Source organism: Saccopteryx leptura, chromosome 1, assembly GCF_036850995.1.
Source record: "Saccopteryx leptura isolate mSacLep1 chromosome 1, mSacLep1_pri_phased_curated, whole genome shotgun sequence".
Lineage (NCBI taxonomy): Eukaryota > Metazoa > Chordata > Mammalia > Chiroptera > Emballonuridae > Saccopteryx > Saccopteryx leptura.
Window position 1 is genome coordinate 60,984,572 of NC_089503.1, and position 12,952 is coordinate 60,997,523.

At 36.7% G+C, this 12,952-nt stretch overlaps 1 protein-coding gene across 4 annotated transcripts in view; it reads left to right on the forward strand.

Annotated features, from left to right (window-relative positions):
* UVRAG (UV radiation resistance associated) overlaps positions 1–12,952 on the forward strand; it is a 352,369-nt gene that overhangs the window by 52,261 nt on the left and 287,156 nt on the right. For 3 of the 4 annotated variants that reach the window (XM_066368977.1, XM_066368997.1, XM_066369007.1), the window contains one exon: positions 6,314–6,348. The exons of the other annotated variant lie outside the window; for it this stretch is intronic. In XM_066368977.1, the coding sequence (XP_066225074.1) occupies positions 6,314–6,348 (35 nt within the window). The remainder of the gene's footprint in view (positions 1–6,313; positions 6,349–12,952) is intronic. 4 annotated transcript variants of the gene reach the window in all.

Sequence of the window (12,952 nt, forward strand, 5' to 3'; positions counted from 1 at the left end):
AGTTATCTCAATAAAAGGATCATTAACACCATTAGGGAATAGCTGGTGGTTTTGAATCTGTCACTAACTGGCCAACCCTTTGGCTAGGGCAGTGGTCGGCAAACTCACTAGTCAACAGAGCCAAATATCAACAGGAGGTTGCTGCCGTTTTCTTTGGCAGCAGTGGGTTTAGGCCAGCAGCAGCGACCGAGATGCGCATGTGTGGGCTCTCCTGAGGCCTCCTCGTCCAGGGCTGGGATTTAGTTGATGCTGAGTTGCGCATCTCCCACATGTGGCTTGTGAGCCGCAGTTTGCTGACCACTGGGGTAGGGCATTTAGTTAATTTATCTCTACAATGAGAGGATTGATGATTTCTGAGACTTCCTTATGTTCCAAAATGTCATGGATGAATGAAGTCTTTTCATGGTGGTTTTGTCAGGCCCATGTGTTGGGCTCTATAACTTTTATCTACCGTAAGGGGAACCAAGAGCTGTTTCCTTACTAAACCTAGCTAATACTTTATTTTATTGGACCTATGATAATAAATACAGGTCCAGTTATTTATTTCATGATCATTATGTGGCCGTTGGCCTAGGAAGACCATGCTAGAAAGCAAATTGGCTCTTCTTACAAAACCACTTGTACCACCTATGTAGTGGCATCATTTGTTAGTTTTAAAAGACAAGTTTTTTTTTAATAAGAAGAATATCTCAAATGCTAATTTCTAAATTATTATTTTATTTTAGCTGAATTCATAGCAGGTCCTAAGAAGTTATATATGAAAATTTTAAAAAATTGACATCTTTTAGTGTCCTTAGGAGGCTGTCTACTTTTTAGTTAGTTTGAATCAAGCACTAACACATTATTCTCTCTGGAGAACAATGCCTTGTGTTTTGGATGAGAACCTAGTTTTTAATCCTGGTTTCCTCTTAAACTTGAAACTTTTATAAAATTAAGGTTGTTCTTAAGCTATAGTTATTTTCTTACTATGAAATGTGAATGCCTGTCCTCTCCTGGAATATCAACCAGATATTTTGAATATATCGAAGGATGAACTCTATATAATCCAATTTGGAGATCTCATCCATGTCTCCTAGTTTTAGATATGCTTTGTCACTAACAACTTGCAAAATATTCTTAGCTTGAACCCTCCCCTCTGAATTCATACTTCTATATTCAATTGCCTACTCTACATCTTTATTTGGAGTCCAGTAGGTAACTTAAAGTTGATATATTCAAAACCATGTTTTGATATTCCAGCTCTGAACCACCTCCTGTATTCTTTCTTCTTTCAGAAAATGGCAACTTCATTCTTTAATATTTTTGGCCAAAAAACTTGGAATCGTCCTGTATTGTCCTCTTTTGCATCAATCTTTTTATATATGTATCTATGTATTTATGTATTTTAGAGAGAGAGAGAGAGAAACATCAACTTGTTGTTCCACTTATTTATACCTTCATTGGATTCTTGTATGTGCCCTGACCGGGGATCAAACCCTCAACTGTGGTGTATTGGGATGATGCTATAACCACCTGAACTACCTGGCTAGGACTATCCCACATTCAGTCTTTTAGCAAATATTTTTGGCTCTTACTATCAAAATATATCTATAATCATTCCTACTACCTCCAAATCACTATCATCTCTTGCCTGAATTGTTGAAGTAGACTTCTGTTAAGTTAGCCTACTCATGTATCCTCTTCAGTATGTTCTCAACTGAGGTCTCATTAAAATTGAAGTGAGATCATGTTATTCCTCTCCTTACAACCCTCCAGTGTCTTCCCATCTTACTCTGTAAAAGCTAAAATCCTAAAGGTTTCCAGAAGGCTTTCATGATCTGACCCTTTGTTACCTCTCGGGACTCATCTCCTACTCTTCTGCTTCTCGGTTCCCACCACACCAACTTTGCTGTTCCATGAATATATCAAGTTTACTTCAATTGAAAGGCCTCTGCACTCGCTGTGTCTTTGCCTGTACACACTTTTTTCCTAATATCTACACGATGAGCTCCTCTACCCACTTTCAGGTCTTTACTCTGAATGTTTTCTCAGAGAAATTTTCCTGATCACTGACTAAACCCTTTGAAAAATTGTGACCACTTTTCTCCTGTTTTTCGTGCTTTATTTTTCTCCACAATACTTAAGATCATTTGACATACTGTATGTTTAACTCTTTGGTTAATATATGTCTCTCTCCACTTGAATGTAAACTCCACGAGAGCAGAAATTTTAAAGTCAGTAACTTTTAGGTCACTTTTGTTCACTGCATTATTTCCAATACTTGGAACAATGCTTGGCACATACTGTGAGTTCTTAAATGTATATTTTTTTCATTAAATTTTTGAATAGCTAATGCAGTTAATGGTTCAGAATATACACGAAGTGCATTTCATGGTATATATGTGTGTGTGTGTGTGTGTGTGTGTGTATAAAGGTTTGTATTAAAGTCTTGCTTTCATCTGTTCTGTTTCCCTAGTTTTCTACTCCACTCTGATAACCACTGTTATTCATTTCTTGAGATTCTTTATACAAATACAAGTTAAATTAGTACCAAGCTATATATATTTCTGTGCTTTGAAATTTTCATTTAATATGTCTTCAATGTTTTTTTTTTATATTTAAAATGTTTTTCTGTGTCCTAAATGTTTTTTCTTACTGGTTCATTAAGAGCTTCCCTAATTTTCTGCATAGTTTTGCATTGAGTAGTATGCCATAAATTATTTGACTGGCTCCTATTGATAGGCATTTATAGGTGGTTCCCGTCTTTTGCTGTACACACAGTACTGTATTAAATAACTTTATAAGCACATTATTTTCTAAATTTTGAGAAGCAGAAGTACAAAGAGAGTGTATATTTATAGATTTGGTAGATATTAGAAAATTGTCCTTGCTTACATTCCCAGTTGTTATGTCTTTGCCCCAGAGCCTCACAGTACAATCAAACTTTTGAGTTTTTGCCCATCTGATAGGTGAAAAGTAGATAGTATAGTTTAAGTTTGTATTTCTTTTATTGTGAGTGAAGTTGAAGTCCTAGAAAAGCATTTGCTGAGTGAATGGAATGCTGCAGAACAGCTAGAACGTGCCGTTGGTGCTGCCCTCTGCAGCCTCTGATTGCTTTGTTTAGGCTGCGGCATGGATAGAGAAATGTTTGTATCTAATGGTCTCTTTTATGTAGAAATAGATCTTGGATGAGCATCTTTTTGTTCAAATTGAATTAATTAAAAATTCATGGAATTGTAATAAAAATTTTAATTTATAGTGTCAAATAATATTGTTCAATTTGAGTTAATAAAAAATTATAGAACTGTATTAATAAAAATATAATTCATAATTTACCATTTCTTTTGAGCCTCACAACACCCTGTTATTTTTCAAGTGTCATTCTCTTTTGAAAGGTAATATGCCCAAAAAAGTTGACTTGTCCATGGTCAAGCTTATGCATGGTAGATTGGGGACTGGAACTATTTTTTTACTTTTTTTTAGTGAAAGAGACAGAGACAGAGAGAGGGACAGATAGGGACAGACAGACAGGAAGGGAGAGAGATAAGAAGCATCAGTTCTTTGTTGTAGCACCTTAGTTGTTCATTGATTGCTTTCTCATATGTGCCTTGACCGGTGGTGGTGGGGCTACAGCAGACTGAGTATCCCCTTGCTCAAGCCTTGGGCTTTAAGCCAGAGACCTTTGGGCTCAAGCTAGAGATCAGAAGATCATGTCTATGATCTCAGAGACCCCGCGCTCAAGCTGCATGAACCCGCGCTCAAGCTGGGAACGTTGGGGTTTCGAACCTGGTCCTCCGCATCCCAAGCCAATGCTCTATCCACTGTGCCACTGCCTGGTTAGGTGGGACTGGAACTATTTTTGACTCTAAATTCTTCTAAATTCACTATTCTGTTTTTCACCATGCTGCTAATTTTATTGACAATATTTTAGATGTAACAGAATGATAGACTGTTTAGGCCCATGTTTAGCATGTTAGAAATTACCTTAGACTTGATTTCTTTCCAAATTGTGTGACTCCTTCATTGATCTCTCTGCATTTAAGTTAGCAAGTCCATTTTGAAGGTTTCAAGGAGAAGGAAAATTGTTCAATTTCATTTATACAAACAATCAGGTAGCAAAGTTTTGAAAGAATTCTATTCATCTTCTAAGAGCTGGAGATACTTATTTTGGAAACTGTTTAATAATTTAATTTAACTTTGTAGATTAAGCTGAGGAATTTTCTCCCTTGAAAGGAAAAAGGAATACTTAATTTTTTCCCACTGATTTTAAAAGTAATACTACAATGTAAAAGTATAAATACCTTGTTATAAAAATGAACACCTTTTTAGTCCCTTTAGTGTTTTTTCTAAAAAAAAAAAAGGCATATATAAATTTGAATATATGGATATATACAAATACATACATACATACATAAGTATCTATAATTAATTTACAGTTGGAATAGTTGGTTAACCTTTTGGGGAATAAATGAAAAGAGTAATACTTAGTGTTGCCTAGTGTTGGGAAAGTTTTTATTTTGAAAGAGAGAATGTGTGAGTGTGAGCAGGAGGGGAGAGAAAGGTTGAGAAGCATCAACTCGTAGTTGCTTTCACTTTAGCTGTGCATTAATAAATGACCAATTGTCCTCCTTTAGGTGTTATAAAGTACTGCACCCCAGATTCTGAAAGGCACTGTACCTCATTTCATCGAGTTCACGTAGAGACACCCAGTCCAGATGAATTTTGAAGAGTTTTATTAGAGGAGGAGAGTTATTAAATATGCCGGCCGCATATGGCTGACACGGGGCATCAGACCCAAATCGTGCAGTCCCAAAAATAGTTCAGGGGCTGCTTATATCACACATGGGCGGGGGAGGGCATGATGTTATGGTGTAGGCTGGCAACATTTGTTTAGGGATACACAGAAACATTAAGACTTTCAAGGTAACACAAAGATATATACAAATTTTTCAAGGTTCATCTTCCCCCACTAGCCTAGAGGTATTTTACTCTCAAGATTCCAAGAAGGGGGAGGAACTACAATCAATATGCAAGGTGGTATGTAAATTCTGCCTCCTATTGAAAGAGAAGTTTCTTGGTTAACCTTTATTTTAGATTTAAAACTAAATGACCCATTGTTCTCGCAAGCTAGAATATTCTACATTCTTCTCCCTCTCCTCTCTAAAGGAGGGACTGTGCCACCACCAATCAGATAGGCAAACAGTTATTTTTGTAAGTGGGATTGTAAATTGGTACAATATATTTAGAGAATAAATTGATAATATCTATCAAATTCATATTTTTCTTTTTGTCTTGCAGTTTTATTTCTAATAGTTTATCCTATAGATTCAAATGTGTTAGTGTAGATATCTTTCAAAGATTGCTTATTTATAACATTACTTGAAATATCTAAAAATTAGCAGTAACCTAAATGTTTATCAGTAGGAGATACTTTGAAAAAATTCTGTTTAGCAGTAGGAGATTCTGTTGAAAAAAATCAACAACGCTACTCCTTTATGGTGCTTACAAAGAAAGGCTTAATATATGAGATATAAGTTTCAATTTATTAGGAAAAAATAGTTTGTCCATGTATCATCTAAAAGCATTTCAAGGACTAGTAGTATTTGCATCATGCTTGGGAAATAGTATCCTATAGCAACCTGAGGATACAGGGTCCTTGTGAGCTCTGCAGAGACAGAGAGCATCCTGGAGGTAGGTAACTTTGGCAAGGTCAGCAGGGAATGTTGGAGGCTGGTTGGAAATGTTTGCCCGAACTTCTGTCACATTTTTCTCTTTTGATTGTGTTTTCAGGTTTTGTAACAGTTAATATACTTGAAGGTTTGTAGGATCATGCTTACAGAGGATTTTTGGTTATTAGTTTAATTCTTTAAGTTGTCTAATGATAAATGGGCCCATAGAAATTAGACAGAATATTAATGACAGGTGGAACTATATATAACTTATGTTACCTGGTTGATAGATCCATATTCACTCCACAATACTACAATGCATAATCATAAGAGATGTTTGAGAAAAACAGGGCATATGGAATCAGTTGTAGAGTGGCAGTAGGTAGGGAGAAGAAAGTCTGAGTTTTAAGGACACAAATTTGAATCTAGGATAAAAGGAACCATTAAAGTAAAAGTCAGTAACTTAAATCTTGATTGGTTTTGACCTTTAAAACACCTTTATTTATATTTTAATTTATTTTTTACAGATAAAGCTATAGAGAAGATAGATCCGTTGAAAATATTTTAAAATGTTTTACTGATACATGTTAGAAAATTTACCAGATTAAGAGTTAATGAGCTTATTTTCTTCCATATCACTTATCGTTCTTTTTCTTTTTTTCCAGAATTTTATAGAAGTGAAGTGATTAAGAATTCCTTGGTAAGTTTGCCTTCTGACAGGTACATATGACTAAGCCTGTAATTCCTGTTTCAGAAAATGCTGAGACATAAAATAAAGCTAAGTTCAATTGTGGTACAATCCTTCTACAGTTTGGTTGATTACTGCTTAAATCTTCATTGATTTGTTCATTGCTGTATCTCTTGTGCTTAGAATATGTCTGGCACATAGTAGGTGCTTGATAAATATTTGTTGAATAAACTGATATTTTTTTCTATTAAAAACTTTTTTTTAACTCAAAATTTTATAATTCTATCACTTCTGTATACTAGAGAGGCTTTTGACTTACCAAGCATTATAATAAATGATATCTTTGTTTAGATAGAGTTCTTAAAATTTTTATGTCTAGGGCCATCATATAGGATCCTTCCAGTTTTTGGGAATGATGTTACTTAGAAATTTGAAAGTGTGCTACTTTTGATAATCTATACATTTGGTATTTGCATTATTAATGGCTCACTTTATTGGGCCATGTTGATAAAGAAGAAGAGCTTTAGGGTAATGATTATATCCCTTTAATGGTCCAAGACCACACTGGAGTTGGCTGCTGTCCACATGTTTAGACCTCATCTCCTAATATTTTTTCTCAGTCATTGTACTCTAGGCATACCTCATTTTTCAGGGCTTTAAAAATACCAAGCTTGTCTTGTTCCTTATACCTAGAACTCTTGTTTCCCTGGCTCTTCATCTGGCTGCAGAAATCTTTGAGATCTCAGCTATGACACTTCAGCTAGGCTTCTCTGACTATTCCATCATCTAAAGTAGTTTCCTTTCCCTTATTCACTGTTTTTCATGTCACCTGTTTTCTTTTCTTTAGACTGAGCATTTATCACTATTAGAAACTCTTATTCACTTACTAATTTGTGTTTCTTTATTATCTGTCTCACATCTACCAGGACATAAATCCCATGAGAGCAGGGACCTTGCCAGACTTGTTTGCCTTTGAAACCCTAAAGTGCGGAATGGTATAGATCAGGGGTCCCCAAACTTTTTACACAGGGGGCCAGTTCACTGTCCCCCAGACCGTTGGAGGGCCGGACTATAAAAAAACTATGAACAAATTCCTATGCACACTGCACATATCTTATTTTAAAGTAAAAAAACAAAACGGGAACAAATATAATATTTAAAATAAAGAACAAGTACATTTAAATCAACAAACTGACCAGTATTTCATTGGGAACTATGCTCCTCTCACTGATCACCAGTGAAAGAGGTGCCCCTTCCGGAAGTGCGGCGGGGGCCAGATAAATGGCTTCAGGGGGCCGCATGCGGCCCGCGGGCCGTAGTTTGGGGACCCCTGGTATAGATGCTCAGTGAGTATTTGTTAGATGAATAAGTGGATATTAGTGATGTATCATGTTTGCAGAATTTTTTTACAAATGTTATCCCGTTTTGCCTGACCAGGTGGTAGCACAGTGGATAGAGCATTGGACTGGGACCTGGAGGACCGAGGTTTGAAACCCTGAGGTCGCTGGCTTTAGTATGGGCTCATCCGGCTTGAGTGAGGGCTCACCAGCTTGAGCGTGGGCTCACCAGCTTGAGTGCAGGGTCACTGGCTTGTGTGTGGGGTCATAGACATGACCCCATGTTTGCTGGCTTGAGCCCAAGGTCGCTGGCTTGAGCAAGGGGTCACTTGCTCTGCTGTAGCCCCCTGGTAAAAGCACATATGAGAAAGCAGCCAATGAATAACTAAGGTGCCACAATGAAGAATTGATGTTTCTCATCTCTCTCCCTTCCTGTTTGTCCCTGTCTGTTCCTCTTTCTGTCTCTCTGTCACAAAACAAACAAACAAAACAAAAAAACCCCCAAATGTCCCATTTTGAACCTTAAAATGTATGTAAGGTAGGTGGGGTAAGTAGATCTTAAGAAACTGACATACAGAGAGGCCCAACAACTTAGTTATACAGCTACAAAACCAGAACCTCAGTTCTTAGACCTTCTGTCTTAAAGTTTCTACTGCTCTTTCCTCTTCCTCAAGCTGTCTTTCGAATATCTCAAATATCATAATAGATTTGGATTGTAGGCCAAACAGGTTCCTGAAACTCATCTCTGATGAACTCTTCATGCATTACATGATTCATGATAAATGACTAGCACCAGGCCTGGCACATAATAGGTACTGCGCAAATATTAGTATTTTCTTATCTTCTGGCTTAGGAGGAAATTGAAATAGCCCACAGAGACGTGAGAGGTGGGAAGGGGTTTATGGAGTAGAATATACTTTGATTTATCTACTCCCTTTTACATAGTCAAAACTCTAGATGGAGGTGGTTTTACAACATCCCATTATATTTTCTCTGGATTTGTATTATAATGGACCCTATGCTGTAGTGGTACCTTAGGGTATTATTCTGCATTATAAGAATTGTATTAACTTGATATTCACTTGACTTCCAAATCCATATTTTTAAACATCATCTCTCTGAATGGTAATTCCTGTCTTCAGCTCCTTTTGACTCCTGTCTTTAAATTACTTCTGTACTCTATATTAATTTGTGACATCTTCATCCCTGGTGTACTTAAGCTGAGTAATGCTTTGTAAAATGGATTCCTGACAAGGGAAGAGGGTTGAACAAAAAGACTTCCAAGGTCTTTTCAACTATAGTTTGTACTGCAGTTATATTTCCTGAGTATTCCACTTAATAACATTTGCTTGCATTGTACTTGTTCATGAATGTTTCATCTCCCAAAGTAGATGAAAGCTACTGAAGGTTGGAGACGGCCTGAAAATCTTTATGTCTCCACTGTTTCTTCTGTCCTGTAGTGGTTTGCTAAATGTTGATTCATTGATATTTCCTTTTAAGGCTATTCTTGGAGATTGTGATATTTTTAGCAAGGATTGTTTGTTTCTTTTATGCCTTAATATAGGTTTGATAATCCTTAATTCTTTTCTTTTTGAAAGGATTCTTCTTAGCTTTTTGCCAAATCATTGCAACTGGTTCAGATTAGTGGGCGTTGAGCAAGGGGGTTAGCTACTCTCAGGGAATAATATGCTGGGGATGGCACATTGTTACCTCCCTTCTTGCTGCCTCTGAAGAACTATAGATGAGTAGAATTTGATTTCTTCCCTGCCTAGAAGGTTTTAATATAGATATTTGTATTTCTCTGAAGTTAGAAGCAGGGAGGCAGTCAGACAGACTCCCGCATGTACCTGACCAGGATCCACGTGGCATGCCCACCAGGGGGTGAGGCTCTGCCCATCTGGGGCATTGCTCCCTTTCCGCCTGAGCCATTCTAGCACCTGAAGCAGAGGCCATGGAGCCATCCTCAGCACCTGGGCCAACTTTGCTCCAGTGGAGCCTTGGCTGCAGAAGGGAAAGAAAGAGACAGAGAGGAAGAAGAGGGGGTGGGGTGGAGAAGCAGATGGGCGCTGCTTCTCTGTGCCTTGACCGGAAATCAAACGCAGGACTTGCACACGCTGGGCCGATGCTCAACTGCTGAGCCAACTGGCCAGGACCTGAGGTTTTAATTCTTAAACTATTGTTGTATTTGCTGAATGGAGTTAGTGGTTTAAATGCTTTTATTCCTCCTGGTGACCGTTGTACTTGGCACATGGTGCTCAACAAATGTTTCTTATTGGATGAATTCTTCCACAAATATTTATTGACTGACCTCTGATTAGCTACTAAAGGACTAAGCAAAGTAATTATTTGTAGCTAAGCTTTCAGTAAATTTTCACTCTAGTGAACTAAGTCAGACTCTGGTGAGCTTGTGAATAATATTTTTTACTTATGTAACTTGAGACTTTGACTCTTTTCTCTAGGTTTGTATTCTGAGCTTGGTTCTTAGACCAGAGTAGCCTGGTTTTGCCACTCTGATGTTAAAGGCAACATAGAAAAATGGACACAAGATTAAAAACAGTGTTTTCCCTAAAGGTTAGATAAACTGTCCTTATGTGCCTTTTCTGTGCCTCTTTCTAACTCTGAAATCTCCAACTAAGTTCTGTCCAGTCAGCTTTCTGTGACGAGTGCAGCGTTCTATGCACTGTCCCGTGCACTTGCCACTAGCCACATGTGGCTCTTGAGCACTTGAATATGGTTAAGTCTTACTGAGGAACTGAATATTTAGTTTTATTTAATTTTAAATTAAATAGTCACAAGTGGCTATTGGATATAGTGTTGGATAGCTCAGTCTAGATGCTTCGGAAGGTTTCCTACAAATCTGTTACCTTAGCAGGAAGAAATTTCTTATTTTGTGTGTGCTTTAAAAAGATTTTATACACACACACACACACACACACACACACACATTGTACTTATATCACTAGTACCATTCTAAATAAATTTAATAGCTGTTCATGTGGTTGCCTCATGTGGTTGTCCTTTAATACATAGGATAAACCTCATGGAGTCAGGCACTTTGTGTACTTCGTCTTTGTAGTCTCCACAGGCATTGTATTGTGTTTGGCTTGTACTTGGCAAACAAGCAAGGGAAAGACAATTTATAGCATATATATATGTGCTAATCCAAGCTGTCAGTTGTAAGATTCACCATTATTTCATGTTCACTAAGAAAAAATAAACACGTCTGAGCTGAAACACAGGGCCTTGGCAACAGTCTTGTGTGAATTGTGGTCAATATTACTAACCTCTTATTACTTTGAAATTTCTTTTACACATTCCAAGGAAGTATTTATTTAGCAGTTTTTTCTTCCTTTATGTGTATTGCTTGACCTGTGATAGAGAATCTTTTGTATGTATCTCAGCAATAAAATGTAAATCAGCTTCCTCAATTGTGGGAATTTCCTTATGTTCTGTAAAGAAGATGGATGAGGTTATTTCTCCATTGGTGGATATTTGCTTCTCTAATACCAAATTTGTGCCTTGTTGCTTTATATCTTTGCCTTTATGCTTATATAAAAACTTAATACTTTTAATTGAATTTTATTAATTTTAAATCTTAATGTAATTTTAACATACACGGGTTTACAGATCTTAAGTATACATTTTGGTGAATTTTTTTCAAGTTGAATACACCCATGTAACCAGTGTCTAGATCAAGAAATAGATTTTCAGTGCCCCCAAAGCCCCCTCCTGCCCTCTTCAGTTACTGTTACCCTCTTGACTTTTAATGCCATAAATTAATTTTACTTGTTTTTGAATTTTATAGAAATGCATTCTTTCTGTCTGACCTCCATGTCTTAACTTTGTATCATAAGAGTCATTCATATTGTGAGGTGTATTTGTATTTGTTTATTCTACAGTATTTCATTCTGTGAATATGCCAGAATGTGTCCATTCTGTTGGATGGCGTTTGGTTTTCTGAGCTGAGTAGTGCTGCTATGAGCTTTCCTGTATATCTTTTGGTTGAGAGTATGTATGCATTTCTGTTGGGTATATATCTAGGAGTGGACTTGCAGGGAATATGCTTGGTATCAGCTTTAGTATATGTTTCCAAACAGTTTTCCAAAATTATTGTTTTATTTATAGTCTCACCAGCAGTCTGGTTACTCCATATTCTGAGAACACTTGTTATTTCTTTGATCTTTTTTAATATAGAATTTTATAGATATTATATACAATATATATAGATAGATATACATTTTTGGTAGATATTATATATAAATTGTTGAATTTAAAATTTTGATATTAAAATTTTGGTAGATATTAAATTTTTGATAGAAATTTTTTTGTTTAAATCAAAATCAGTAAAGGTATTTAATTGGCAATTAAACTCAACACAGTACCAACACGTGCCTAACTTAGAACTGATAACAGTAGGTTTTAAGGTTGTGCATATAGAGACATCTGATGACTGCCATCTGGTGGTCAAATATTATAGGATTTTATTGATTTTAAAATTTCTAAAATCAGAATTCATTGAACAGTGAAGAAAGTACATGTTAAAATTGGTAAATTAGAAATGTTAAATGGTAATAAATATAATGGAGTAAAATAAAGCAGGTAAAGGAATTGCTTGTTTTTCTATGGTAGTCTTAGAAGATATCATTTGAGTAGATACCTGAAAGAAGGAAACAAACTTGGTATATATTAGAGGAGAGATACATAGATACATATATTGCAGCCAAGAAACAGGGAAGTACAAAGGCAGGAGTGTAACAGCCAAGACGTTAGTATGCCTGAAGTGGGGTGCTTTGAGGTCTTTCTGGGCAGGTGTGACAAAGTGGCAAGGGAACTGAGGAGCAGGGCAGCGGAGGAAATAATCTGAGAGACAGGAGATGATCGTGAAAGGCTGGATAGCATAAGAGGAAGCTTCTGGCCAGGTGCAGTTATGGGCCACACAAAGCTACGAGCTTCTGGTGGACAAGGACCCCCAACTTAGTAATTTTTCTATTTTCTAATGTCCCCAGCACAAGACTTTACCCAGAGTTGGTCAATAAATGTCTGGTGCATTAAGTAACAAGAATAATCTACCTTTGACAGGTTAGATGGTGGGGATGTGTCTGCAAGTTATACATCAGAGTGATGGTTTCTTCTGATATATTTAGCATAGAATAATTGCTGGTGAATGTATAATTCAACTTTAATGTCTCTGGCTTCAGTTTGCCATACCTTCCAAGTCATTTGTTAACTTTTGGGAACTTTTTTTTTTTTGGTTCAGCAGTAGGTTATATCCTTAATAT